The following is a 13,315-nucleotide window of genomic DNA, read 5'->3' as shown; positions in this document are numbered from 1 at the left end:
GACAATGGGGGAGGGGTAAAATATATATCTACCACTGGTATCAACCTTTTTGCTCTTTGTTGTCTCTAGTACATTATTCTCTATGCAGACTGCAATAAGAAGGTTGTAGTAGAGACAGTTTGCATTTTAATAGCATCATGTTTATGGTACACCAACACACAGTTAGCTCTTGTCTTGTTACATTAGTATAGACCGGAAGGTGATATGTGACATTTGTACTTGTTCTTTTGATTGTAAATTATTATTGTAAAACATAAATAAATAGCAAAAATTGTTTCATAACATGTTACTCCTACAGTTTTCTGATACAGTTGTTGAACTTACATTTGCTAGTATCAACTTATCCAAATTTTTAGTAGTTTAAGTATTCTGTGATTTTGTTTGGGTAGCAACTGTTGATGTCTTGTATTTTGACTAATATTAGTGCTTGTTTAAAATTTTGTGTGTGGCACTTTTGCTGCAATCAGTCCTCTGTTACCTCTTTTGTGTGTGTGGATGTGTAGCGTACACGTACGTGCGTGTATGTTTTTTATTTTCTCATATGAATTTTGCCTCCATGCTTGCTGACTTTCAAGTTACCCCTTGGTAAGACATTGCACAATTGGAAGGGACATTTATCCCTGCAGCCACAAGGATCCTTCACGCTCTCACTGCCAACCCAGCAAAGAGAACATTTTTTTTATGTATGGCCTAACTCTGCCCTTCATGGAGTCATGAGCATTTGAGTCATCACAAAGACCACCTGTCCCCCTTTGCCCACATATGCATACCCACCCAAAAAATGTGTGCTAGTGAAGGCTGTCATTCCAAATTTGGATGGTTATTCCAACATCTTTGCATGATGATCTTCCTCTCGCCATTTCAGGAGTGGCACTAGATAGGTAGAAATCGGCCCCCAAACCACACACACACACACACACACACATTGCATAGCTTTGAGCTGTTCTGATTTTTGCCCTGTCCCTTGTAAACTCTTGGATTTTCCGGTAAGTCACTGAGAATTAGAGTCAGTCTGCAATGCCAGACTTGGAGTTTCATATTACTAATTGTTCAGAAAATGCTTTTTGATGCATATCTCATTGTTCTATTAACTTTTTATGTGGATTCTAATAATATGTAAACATTTTCACTAGTTTTGGGTCTTTGTCCCTGTTTCCTGATCAAAGAACTACTCCTGACTTTGCTGTCAAGTCCCAAGCCAGTAGTCCGACTCTGATCACCTAGGGTTACCACCTGTCCCACTTTGCGAGGGACAGTCCCTCTTTGGACAGTTCTGTCCTGCAAAAAAGTGAAAAAATGGCAAATGTCTTGAGATTTTAGGACAAAAATATTTCCTATAATTTCTTTAATAGTTGCATAAAACAGTTATTTTGTATCTGAAACACCTAAATGTTATGAGAAACAAAATAAGCAACTCAAATCCTGCAAGAATAAGCTTTTATTTTGGCAAAAAAGTGAAGTTCTGTCCTTTGTACTGGCCGTAGGTATGTTTTGAACTGCAAAATCTGACATTTCCACATAAAAAGTCCCACTTTGGGCATTTGAAAAGGTGGCAACCCTATGATCACCTGAGCTGTAATCAGGGCATTGTCACTATGCCACTGACAGAGGTGTGTTACCTCTTTTGATACCTTGTGCCAGGTTGGGAGAGAATGGGATCCTCAGTCCAGCTCACCTGCCTAGTTAAGAAATGACATAAGCAGCATCATTGCAGAATCTAATATTTCTTTCCTTAGTTACGCTGAATATGCTACATGTGGTTTTTTTTTTTGTTCCCACTATATATAACAGCTTGATGTTGTACTGTTTTATCCAATAATTGTGTTTCTTTTAAGTGGAACTCTTCTCCTTGGGCCTCTACTTTATGGGATCTGCCCAGTCAGAATTTCTTGTTTAAATAAATAAACATGATATGATATGATATATAAAAAAAGACTAAGAGAAGCATGTAACTCAATAAAGTAGAAAGGAGATTGCATATATTGTTCATATTATTGTAAAGTTATTAAAATTACTAAATAAGGCATGTGTTCTAACTTTAGGATTATCTTCTAATTTATTTTGCCATTGTATATTTATTTCTGTCTGCTTGTATTGCTTGTGACATTAGTTATGGCTAGAAAGGGTCCATTAGGATCAGCTCATCTACCAGATTAAGAAAAGAAAATAGATTTTATAAAGTTTTACTGAAGTGTCCATGACCCTTTAAACTTTATTGCAGTGCACTTACCTTAGAGCGGTTGCTGTAAATTTATCTAATGTTTTGGTTTGGATTACTTCTAGGGGATGGCTTTGAAGACTTCAGATCCGCTGGCGCAGATGATGGGTTTACTGACTTCAAAACCGCTGACACTATATCACCTCTAGAAACTTCAGAAAAAGACAAACCCTTCACTGCATCTTTTCCTCCAGCACCGTCACTTAAACAACAGTTACAATCACAGCAGCAGATGCAGACTAAGCTTCCTCTAAAAGTCAGTGACTTGGACCTTTTCTCCTTAACTTCATCTGGAGAGAACAAATCATTGTCTCTCTCACAAGAATCCGTTTCTTCTTCATTCCCTTTGCCTTTATCATCATCATCTACATCAAGTAATGCGGCTGGTAAAAGCTCCACTCTGGTGGATGATTTTGGTGATTTCAGTATTTTTGGTGACTCGTCTAGTGCCACATCTAGTGGAAGGAATGACTTTGCAGACTTTATGGCTTTCAGTAATACTACTGGATTCTCTGAACAGAAGTCTGAAAACAAATACAACACTTTGAAACAAGAGGGTGGTAGTGTCCTTACATCTAACTCATATATGAGTGTAAATGAAAATGGTCAACATCATTTGAGCTCTGTATCTGATAAATATGATGTCTTCAAGCAGCTTTCATTGGAAGGCTTTGAGGAACAGAAAGACAGTACCTTTTCTTCAGTGAAGGGTGAGGATGATTTTGCAGATTTCCAGACAGGAAAATTTTCATCAGGTCTCAGTAACTCTGATAAAGTCCTAATAGACAAAGTTGCAGCTTTCAGGCATGCCAAAGAAGACTCTGCTTCTGTCAAATCACTGGATCTCCCATCAATTGGTGGGAGCAGCATTGGAAAGGAGGATTCTGAAGATGCTCTCTCAGTTCAGTTTGACATGAAACTGAGTGATGTTGGAGGAGATTTGAAGCACGTTATGTCGGACAGTTCTCTGGATTTGCCACCTGTAAGTGGTCAGCATCCTCCAGCTGCAGGTGAGGAATTGGTTAGATTGCTCTGGTAGCATCACTGAATAGTGTCATTTATAATAGTGACACCAGAGTTGCATATTTTCTCAGCAAGCCTTTGCGATCATATGATAAACATTTATTTTTACTTGGCTCCCTTCAACTGTAACCAGCCTGCATATTTTGGAAATGTGTGTTGAGTCAGTAACATCCCCCACTGGCAAATTCAAGTATGACATCATAATCCTATGCCAGTATTATAGTCTGGTGCTAAACTTCAACAGTATTACAGTATCTTAAGCCTTTGTTGGTAAACCTAAACTGTTGACGATTGATAGGTTATTACAGTGCTGTAAAGATTAAGGCTAGATGCAAACACTGATGCTGGGCCACTGATTATTACAGTGGTAGGGACACTTGAAGCTGTGTGCACAGAGCAGTGCTACACTAGTTACACAGCTTGGGTGAGTTTTAGAAATTGCCTAAGATCCATCTTCAGTATTTTGTCACGTAAAGCATTTTTGCATGGTAATGCCAACATGTATATTTTGTTTTTCAGAGAAAAAAGAAAAATGCTAAACCTGTATAGGGTAGCATTTTGATGTATGAGAAGGGGAAGATAAAAAGGACTTGGGAAGTTCACTGGAGTATTTGGTTTATCATATTTTTAAGCTGTGTTCCACTAGTTGAATGTAAAATTCTGATGTTATGTTGTCCAATCTCGCCTACATTCTTACCTGTGGGTTCGGAGCCAAATGTCGGCTCCGACTCGGCCATACTTTTTTAGCTCGAAGTCTTTCTGTTGGCTGGACTAAGATGGTATCCCATGCTGCACTGCTCTCTATCCCCAGATCTCATTTGCCGCTCGTGTAGCTCGGACGTGGTCTCGCTCTTGGCTGTGGCTAAGTATCCTTAGGTACGTGGCAAGAGCACGAGATGCATCTAAATATCAATGTCCTGGAGATGAGAGCTGTGCTACTAGCGATGCAAACACTTCAGAGTTTTCTTCCTCTCGGGACTATTGCAATCCACTCAGAGTTTTCTTCCTCTCGGGACTATTGCAATCCACTCAGACAATATGTCAGTGGTGTGGTATCTGAACAAGCAGGGAGGAACCAAGTCTTATCCCCTTTGCAGGGAGGCCATGTGAGTGTGGCAGTGGGCAGTGTATTCCCAACATTTTCTGGTGGTAACGCACATTCCGGGGAAGTCCAATGTGATCGGAGACAGGCTAAGCAGAGCTATTCTGATGCCTTACGAGTGGTCCCAGAACTGTCAAGTTGCTGAGCAGATCTTCCGCAGGTGGGGTCAGCCTTGCTGCGACCTTTTTGCCAGCCCCCTCAATGCCAAATGCAGCAGCTACTTCACACTGATCCCCCCTCGGGGGGAGTCACCCAGGGATGCTCTAGTCCACGATTGGCCCTCCGGTCTACTATATGCCTTCCCTCCGGTCCCCTTGCTGTCAGAGGTTATTCAGAAAGTGCAATCCTTGGGAAGCAAAATGATTCTGATTGCCCCACACTGGCCTCGTCAAATTTGGTTCCCCTTTCTCCATCCCTATCTCATGGACGCTCCTTGGATTCTGGACCCACAACCAGACTTGCTAACGCACATGTCAGGGCAGCTCCATCCCTCTCTTCGGACCCTCCGGTTGACAGCCTGGCTACTCCACTTCCGTCATTAGTTAGGCTTCATCAATTTTTGCCGGAGGTGGTTCATATTTTATCTTCCTCTCATAAGCACTCGACCAGGAAGATTTATTACAGCAAATGGAAGAGGTTTTCAATCTGGGTGGATGCCAAAAAGATTGACCCTAACACAGCTCCAATTTCGTCTGTATTGGAGTTCTAGTCTATGCTCTTTAACCAGGGTTCAGCGGCCGCAACCATTAAAGTCCAATTGTCGGCGATTTCTACCTTTCATGTTGCAGACAAGCCTATTCTGATGGCACATAGACTCTGTAAGGCTTTCCTGAAGGGCACTTTGTTACTTCGTCCTCCGGTATCGGAACCTGTTATGCCTTGGGACTTAAACTTTGTTCTACAGGATCTTACTTCACCCCCCCCCCCTTTGAGCCTGCAGCCACTTGCGATTTAAAATTCATAACTTGGAAGACTGTCTTTTTGGTAGCCATCACTTCAGCCAGACTCATTTCGGAGCTTCAGGCTTTATCGATCAAACCCCTTATTTGATTTTTCATAAGGACAGGGTTTCTGTCAGACCAAACCCCTCCTTTCTTCCTAAGGTAGCGTCAGTCAGTAACCTTAACCAATCTATTGAATTGCCAGTGTTTTTTCCCCAGTTCAAAAACAAGGCAGAATTCAAATTTCATCAATTGGATGTGCACAGACAATTAAGTTTTTATTTGCACAGAATGAAAGACCTCAGAAAATCTGATCAGTTGTTTGTTTCATTTTCGGAAAACAGAATTCGGTCTCCTGTTTCCAAAGTCACGTTGTCCAGGTGGATTTCCAGTTGTATTTCTTTCATTTATTCCTTGGGGGAAAAGATTTACCGTTCCGGGTGAAGGCTCACTCTACTCGGTCTGCATCTACATCTACAGCTTTTCAGGCCAGATTGTCTGTGGATGATATTTGTGCTGTGGCTACTTGGGCATCTCCTCACACCTTTGTTACTCATTACAAGTTAGATGTGGTATCTAGGGGCAGGTCTTCCTTTGGTTCCACAGTGCTCAGGAGTATTTTTCCCTGAGCCTCCCAGGATTTAGGTGCTGGGGACGCTGTCCCACGGGTAAGAATGTAGGCGAGATTGGACTACATAACATCAAGAAGTTATGTACTCACCATAACGTTCGATGTATGTAGTCTATCTCGCCTCACATTCTTATTTACCCCCCCCCCTCCTTCCCCCGTCCTGGAGGATCTGGAGGTTAGGTCTGGTTTCAGAGCTCCCTTCATTCTTGGTTTGTTCTTCCTTTCCTTAGGTGTTGTTATGCATGGAGAATGAGTGCTGGTGCTTGCAGCAAACTAGATTTGGGGATAGAGAGCAGTGCAGCATGGGATACCATCTTTGCTCAGCCAATAGAAAGACTTCGAGCTAAAAAAGTATGGCCGAGTCGGAGCCGACATTCGGCTCCGAACCCACGGGTAAGAATGTGAGGCGAGATGGACTACATACATCGAACGTTATGGTGAGTACATAACTTCTTGTTTTATGACAACAGATCATCTCTTCCACAGAAAAGATGATAAACTTTGTGATTAAGAGTGCTGGACCATGCATTGAACTCTGTTTATATAAGAAACTTCATGGTAGTAGAATAGTAGCTTCTCACTCACTGGCTGAGTCTTTATGTATTTTATAAGACGGTACAATTATGTATTAATGGGGTAATTTAATTTGTTTTATTTATTTATTTATTTATTTGTGTAAGCAAAATGTAAGTGTAATTTATACATTCAGTAAGTTGCATTTCCATTAGCACTGTTTGTAAGGGTTAGGGCTGACATTCCTCTTAAGCCACCCTTAAGAAATAAGCAGTGATTAAGAGGGTGTCAAACCCAGTCACAAATGGTATTACAGGAATACAATTTGAGATGCTGTTGATCAAAAGCAAGTTTATGTTAGCTAACAACAGCGATATATGCAATTAATAGTATTTGCAGTGTGAAATACACATAGCCCAGCATTCTTTACAATCACCTATCCCTTCTTAACCCTTTCTTTAAACAGAAAACTTTAATTGCTTGGTCCCTTTAGCTGTTCTGATGAAGGTGAAGTTGAGTGCATTCTCTGGGAATATCCCATCAATTCATGACAGGCCCTTTTACCAGGAAAGTGACTAGGTGGGAAAGATTCTCCATATTTTCTTACAAGACAGTCATCGAGAATGTCCTGGATTTTCTGAGGCTCTGTATTTTTCAGACTGTGGCATGCACCTTACTCCATGTCATGTGGCATATGCATTCCTCCATCCTTTGTGTGGCATCACAGAAACTACACAGAGAAGTATATTCCTCGGTCACAGAAAAATCTTACTTTAAATATGGGTAGCTAACTGTTCATTTCAAATGCCAGTATAAACAGAAGATTTCCTCACATTGCAAGCACACAGGAGTTGCTTTTTATCCTTTATTGTTTCTGCATTGAACATCACCTGCATTTTATTTGTTTTTGAATTTTAGTTTGTCTTATTTCTTTTTTTTTTTTTTTACCTGATCATTTGACTTGATCTACTTGAAATGCTGTTCCTACCTTCATAATTTTCATTGGTCACTCTGGTTAAAAATTAAAGTCCAAAAACACAAGTTCTGTTGATTATGTTGAACATTTAATAGTAGGGAGCTAGGCAAAGAGATGGTAGAGGGGAGAGGAATAATGAGCTCCTTGATAATGAGCACAGTGCAGCTGCAAAATGAGTTGACATCTTGTACTGTTAAGAATGCATTGCTAGGTTAATTTTTATACTTTGTATACATAAGATTTGCAGTTAGAATGAAATAGAATACACTTTAGGAAGTAGTGTCATGTAACATTTTATCTTTGCAGTGTTTCACTTGTTCCTTGGTAGGATTTCTTGGTATTCTATGATGGTCTGAACTTGCATGAAAGGAGACTAATCTTGTCTTGTTCAGAAGTCTTATTGACACCACACGTGGTTGAAAAACAGGCAAAAATTAATACTGTTACAAGCAAACTGTCAGTTGCCTTGTGGAAAGTTACCCCTTCAGTTTCTTAGCCATTCATTTAACAGTGAAAAGAATTTTATTTGGGACTCGAAAATGTAAGCTTTTTGTTGAGACTCTTCTCTCTACATTTTTGCTTTGTTTTTTTTCCTTTATCAAAAGGTGGGGCTTAAAGCACTGTAGCAGGCATGGTAATGTTTGATAAAAGATTTGATTCTTAACTTATAATCAGTCAAATAACTGAAATGCTTAATGAGCTTTTTTTTTTTTTTTTTAACTATTCATTACATACTAACCAGATAACTGATCATCTCGCAGATACCCCCAACCTGTAGCCCTATAGTATGAAAAGAGAATGCCAGTGTGCCCTCATTATCGTACTGTGAGATTGTGGAGATCTTGCAATGTATGCATTTCTCTCCCACCCATGAGGAATGTGAAAGTCCCTATATGGTTGGCTTACTTTATAAGAATAAGTTATTGCTTCCAGGAACTGTTTCTGTAAAGTTGTGCAGTCTTGCTGCAGTTCCTTCATTGTCATGGTCTGGGATGGTGGTGAAGTGCAAACTCAGGGATCCCTCTGTCAGCAGCTGATTCTGTAGAGCCCAGGCCTCCTCTCAAGCCCATATCACTAGTGGTGCAGGCAGATGCCCTGACACCATGCAAGTAATCTGCTTAAGAGAAGGGATTGGTAGGTGCCTTCATGTTCAGTAATCAGTTGTGTACCATAAGTCACAGTGATACACAGCAGTTTTATTACAGGTATGGAGTTTGAATCATTCTCCTTCCCTATTGTGACTTGTAAAGCTTGTTAAGAATGCTTTCACAGTGCTAAGCACCATTCTTTCTGCTGTTCTTTGGGAATATTTTTTTAGAGCGTCTGTTGAAAGTCCAAGGACTATTAATGTGATCCTTATTACAGTGAAACTTGATTCAGTCAGGGGGAATATATACTGCTTCTGAGATTGCAATATTTCTGAGTATTTGTCCTACTCTGAGGTGCATCAGTCTTAAGAGTTTGTTAGCATGGGATACTCCCCACATCATGGGTAGGAGGAGTACAATGGTTAAAGGTGTAAGTGCATTTTGGAGTTTGCTTTTCAGTGTGGGGATTGCAGTGTGTTTTTGAAGTATCTGCGCTTGAACTTCTGAGAGGAATAATTGATATGGTTTGTGTGACATTTAAGATTTTTTTGTCTCCGTATAAGTAATAGTGCTTTGTTAGTATAGATATGGTATTTTGCATTTGGATGGGAAGTATATTTTTTTAGTACTAGTAAAGTGAAGACAACAGAGCCATTTATACAGTTGCTTATATCCACAATAATTGTATTCAAGGTTGTGAGGAAGCCAGGGCCTATCTCACCACTCAACAGGATTAAAGGTAATTTTGTTTTCATTTTCATTGTATTCTGTTTTGTTTATTTATTTATTAACAGAAGTAGAGAATTGAGCCATGTGGACCTTTTTCAGACAGATTGGAAGTACAGTCTGGTTAAGTGACTTGCTGAGAGTCGCACAGGAGGCAAGTACAGGCTGAGGAAATCAAACCCTGGCTTTACAAGAAGCAGGTCATTAAAATCTCATAGCTTTAATCATCTGTGCTAAGTGCCAAATAGAGAAGTGACCGTTCGTTTTAAGGCATGCATGCAAAAAACCTGCAGACAGTGTAGACGCCTGTCAGTTTACCTGTCTGCATGTCTTCGGGATATGAGAATAAACCAAAGACCCTGGTTGAAAGGTCCCTGTAGACACAGAGAAGACATGCAATCTCTGCAGTGAAAGTACCCTAGACAGGAATTGAAATGGAGAACCAATTGCTGTGAGCGAGCCACTCACTGCTACACCACTGTAGTGCCAGAAAGACTGATTCTTGTTGTCATCCTGTAACTACTGCAGTTCTTGACAATAAAATTGCATTCTCATTCATGTGTATCTCACTTTTTCTTTCCTTGAATTTTAAGGCACTGCTATGACATATCTGCTCATTCAAAGAATGTATCTGTTTAAAGCAAATAATTTTAATTTTGAAGGCTGATTAGGGGAATTGTCTACATTCAGAATTACCAGGAACTTGTGTTTGTTCACTCTGTTGAGTAGTTAACTGTAATATATTGAGTAATCTGCATTAGTGACAGAATAATGCATATATGCTTTTAATTGGCCTAGTCACATTTTTAAGTAGTAGTAGGTGCTTTGCAGGTCTGCATTAATTTTTTCTGTAGCTTCTCCTTCATTCTCACACTTTATTACTACTCTTCATCTTTTGATGTGTTCTTAGTTTGCACATTACATGAGGTCTGTGTTACAGTGAGTAGCTGTGAATGCTACAGCTGGTACTCCTAAGTCAGTTTAGGATCGACTGCCTGTTTGGCCAAATTTACCTACTTACATTTCTTTGAAATTTCAAGTGGCTAGGGTTGTACTTCACGTAAGTGCTAAATCTGTTTTAAATAATTCCTAGTGTCTGACTTGCCCAAGTGTGAAAGGGAAGTGAATTTCAATCCTTGCCTGAGTCTGAAAAATAGCAACTCGTTTCACCCCCACCCCCCAACAGAATTAGATTGGATGAGCTGAATTATGAAATTGGCACTGTTTTTAAATTAGTATTGAGAAAGGTTGGAAAGAATTCCAAGAAATCCCTTATGTGGTGATAACTTGTGTTCTCTTGGCTGAAATGGTCACCTCTGTTTCCTTAACATCTTAGTGAATGCAAATTTAATCTTAAAAATCTTCATTTGTACCAGTGCTTTCATTATCAATTGGTTTGTTAAAATATGAATGCTGGAGGTATTAACTCATGTGCCTTCTAAGCTGAGCATCCTTGAATGGTTTTCTAAAAAAGAATCCACTGCCAGTACCTTTATCTAAAGTAAAGATGAGGCTTCATTTTCTTATTGTCTGTATATATAGTGTTAGTATTCTGTTGTTCCTGACTTGTTGACCTGATGATCATTTCATATCTACATAGGCACTCCTTTGGAATTGTATCTAGCGGTTTCAGTAGAGACCTCTTTGACCTCGGCTGCTGAGTTTAGGTTTTTTCCATATTTTATCATTTAGCATTTAAGTCTCCTAAGAATAAAATATGTGAATAAAGTGAATAGTAGTGGTCTGAAACGCTGATGAGTATCTACTGCAAATCTAAATAATTAAGATTTATGTATTGTTCATCATGCCTATGTGCATGATGCACTGTATTGTACCCCATGCCTTACAAGGTCTTCATACTCCAGCGATGGTCATTTTCATGTTCTAGTACTTTTCTCGATGTCTAATTGACCCCTATACTTGGATTTTTTTACATACCTTGATGGGAATGGACCCCATTCCTATGTCAGGGTTCAATTAAAACTCACAAAATCAATATTGTTTATTTTTCCATTGTGAAAGAATACATGTCTTTGCAAATAAAGTTGTCATTCTGTGACTGAATGAGTTCCATGCATACCTCTTATCTGTCCAGATTTTTGTAGCATGCCCAGATTTTTTCTTCATATTGTTAGTCTCTTCCTCATAAAATTTGTGGTTTTCTGGCAGCTTGGTGAGGATTGAAGTCAGTAAATAATGACATTCGTTTGAGTTGCAGACTTCATATCCTTAAGAAAATGCAGGCTAACTCAAATACAGTTATTGTAGCAACTTTCTCTATTTCTAAGAGCAATATTTAGGATCATAGGAGGTTACTATGCTAATGGCCACAGGGCACTTACAAGCCTAGCCAAGTTGAACCCGTGTTCCCAAGGGTGTCTGGTTCAAGCAAACACTAAAATTGGCATCTATTGCCCCTGTCCAAGAGGGACACAGGTGGAACCCCCCCCCCCCCCCCAGGGTGAATTTAAAATCTGTACCTATTTTTGGGCCTTTCCCCATCGATTATTTTAGGCTTTGTCCAGATTTCTTGCACTAAGAAGTTGAGGTATGAGTCCATGACATCACTCCCTGAACGGTCACAGGAAACAATACAGCCAGATCACCCCCGACTCTGCATTTGATGTTTTCCTCTTTGGTAGTTTCTTTTATTCACTGTCTCTTATTAACTTTGTTCTTGTAAGCCTGATTATTATAACTGCAGGAAAGTTCTAAAACCGCTATGTGATTCCTTTAAGTGATTTGCTGTTTTGTTGGAGATGCAAAGAAATGTGGGGATTCCTCACAAAGATTTCTATTTCTTTTGTTGTGTCATTGCCAGAGTCATCTCACCCCTTCCCATAGTACCATATACATTCCACCCCTTCCCATAGCACCAGGTAATTTTGTAGCTTTTCTTAATACTGTGGCTAATTAGTTCTCTGCAGTAGTTCATTTGTTATCTGCAAGAGGATGTCAGTAGAGATTCTTTAAGCGAGGAGGAGAATTTCCATACAAGACAGATTAATTCCCTCCTCTTTTTAGGTTTCTGAAGAGGACGATTCTTCTCAGTCCACTGGCTGTCCATCAGAAGTTGTCTTGTATAGACATTGTACTTCATGGGATAATTTTTGGTTGGCCTGTACATGATCCCTTATTTCCAGAGAAAAGATAGAGAAAATGAAGTTTGCATGTCAAAAGTGGACAGTCCATCTACTCTAATATACATTTAAGGATGTGTGCTGAAAGGCAGTCATAGCTCACAGTTTCCAACACCTAAAAAGGCTGTTAAGCTATGTAGCTCTATATTGGGTAGTTAAGATTTATATAATATCCACAAGACTGATCCAGCATCTCTGTCTTTATCATTGTCTGCTCAGAGTGGGCAAACTGTTCTCCTAGCTTTATTCTTATTGGACAAGGTTTCAGGTTAACTAGATAAAAAACGTAAAGTGTTTACACATTTAGCACCTTAGGAGGTTAGACCATTAAGCGATTTGGCTCACATGGATTCTTAACAAAGTTCCATCTTAGAGTAGATTCAGAAAAAATCAGCAGTCTATTCCTAACAGTAGCATCACATGCAAAATAGAGAAGGTAATTAGGGTTAAAGTATACACTGAAATATGTTCATGATGCTGTGGAGACTGCTTCAAGAGCTTCCATGTCAGGGCTAGTTTTAAGAAGGCTAGCTTGACTTAGAGCACCATCTTATACTGAGAACATAAGCTCAGTACTTTGCAAATGTTCATGTCAGTAGAATTTTATTTAGTTACAGCTGATAGTATTTTTGGCACAGAAACGTTTGGCAAAGTGATGTCCTCATTCTGGAGTTCCCAGATATTTCTTGACCCCTGTTCCAACAAGAGAGAATCATCAAACTAGGTGACGTGACTGAAATCACTGTTGCAGTATTCTTAACAGTATTCTTAATATATGGGTTTTCATCTGCTGACATCTGACCATGGTACCAAAGCTTTACCTTCCCGAGGGCGTGTGTCTGATGTATGACCTTAGCTCATATGCGTCAGGGTATAGTCCCATTAGTTTTCTTATCGAAATAGAGTAATTTAACAAAAGTGGGATTGTGGAACAGTGGGCTGTGGAGAATGAAAGGG

At 39.6% G+C, this 13,315-nt stretch overlaps 1 protein-coding gene across 1 annotated transcript in view; it reads left to right on the top strand.

The window, feature by feature from the left end:
• The window catches only part of SYNRG (synergin gamma), a gene marked incomplete in the record, with an annotated part of 2,786,306 nt that overhangs the window by 1,751,348 nt on the left and 1,021,643 nt on the right, over positions 1 to 13,315 (top strand). Inside the window, 1 exon segment of the mRNA XM_044054902.1 lies at positions 2,284 to 3,228. Within this exon segment, the coding sequence (XP_043910837.1) occupies positions 2,284 to 3,228 (945 nt within the window).

The sequence above is a fragment of the Protopterus annectens genome, chromosome 13.part0, assembly GCF_019279795.1.
Source record: "Protopterus annectens isolate FY-2018-M chromosome 13.part0, PAN1.0, whole genome shotgun sequence".
NCBI lineage: Eukaryota > Metazoa > Chordata > Ceratodontiformes > Protopteridae > Protopterus > Protopterus annectens.
This window is presented reverse-complemented; position numbering and strand designations above follow the sequence as displayed.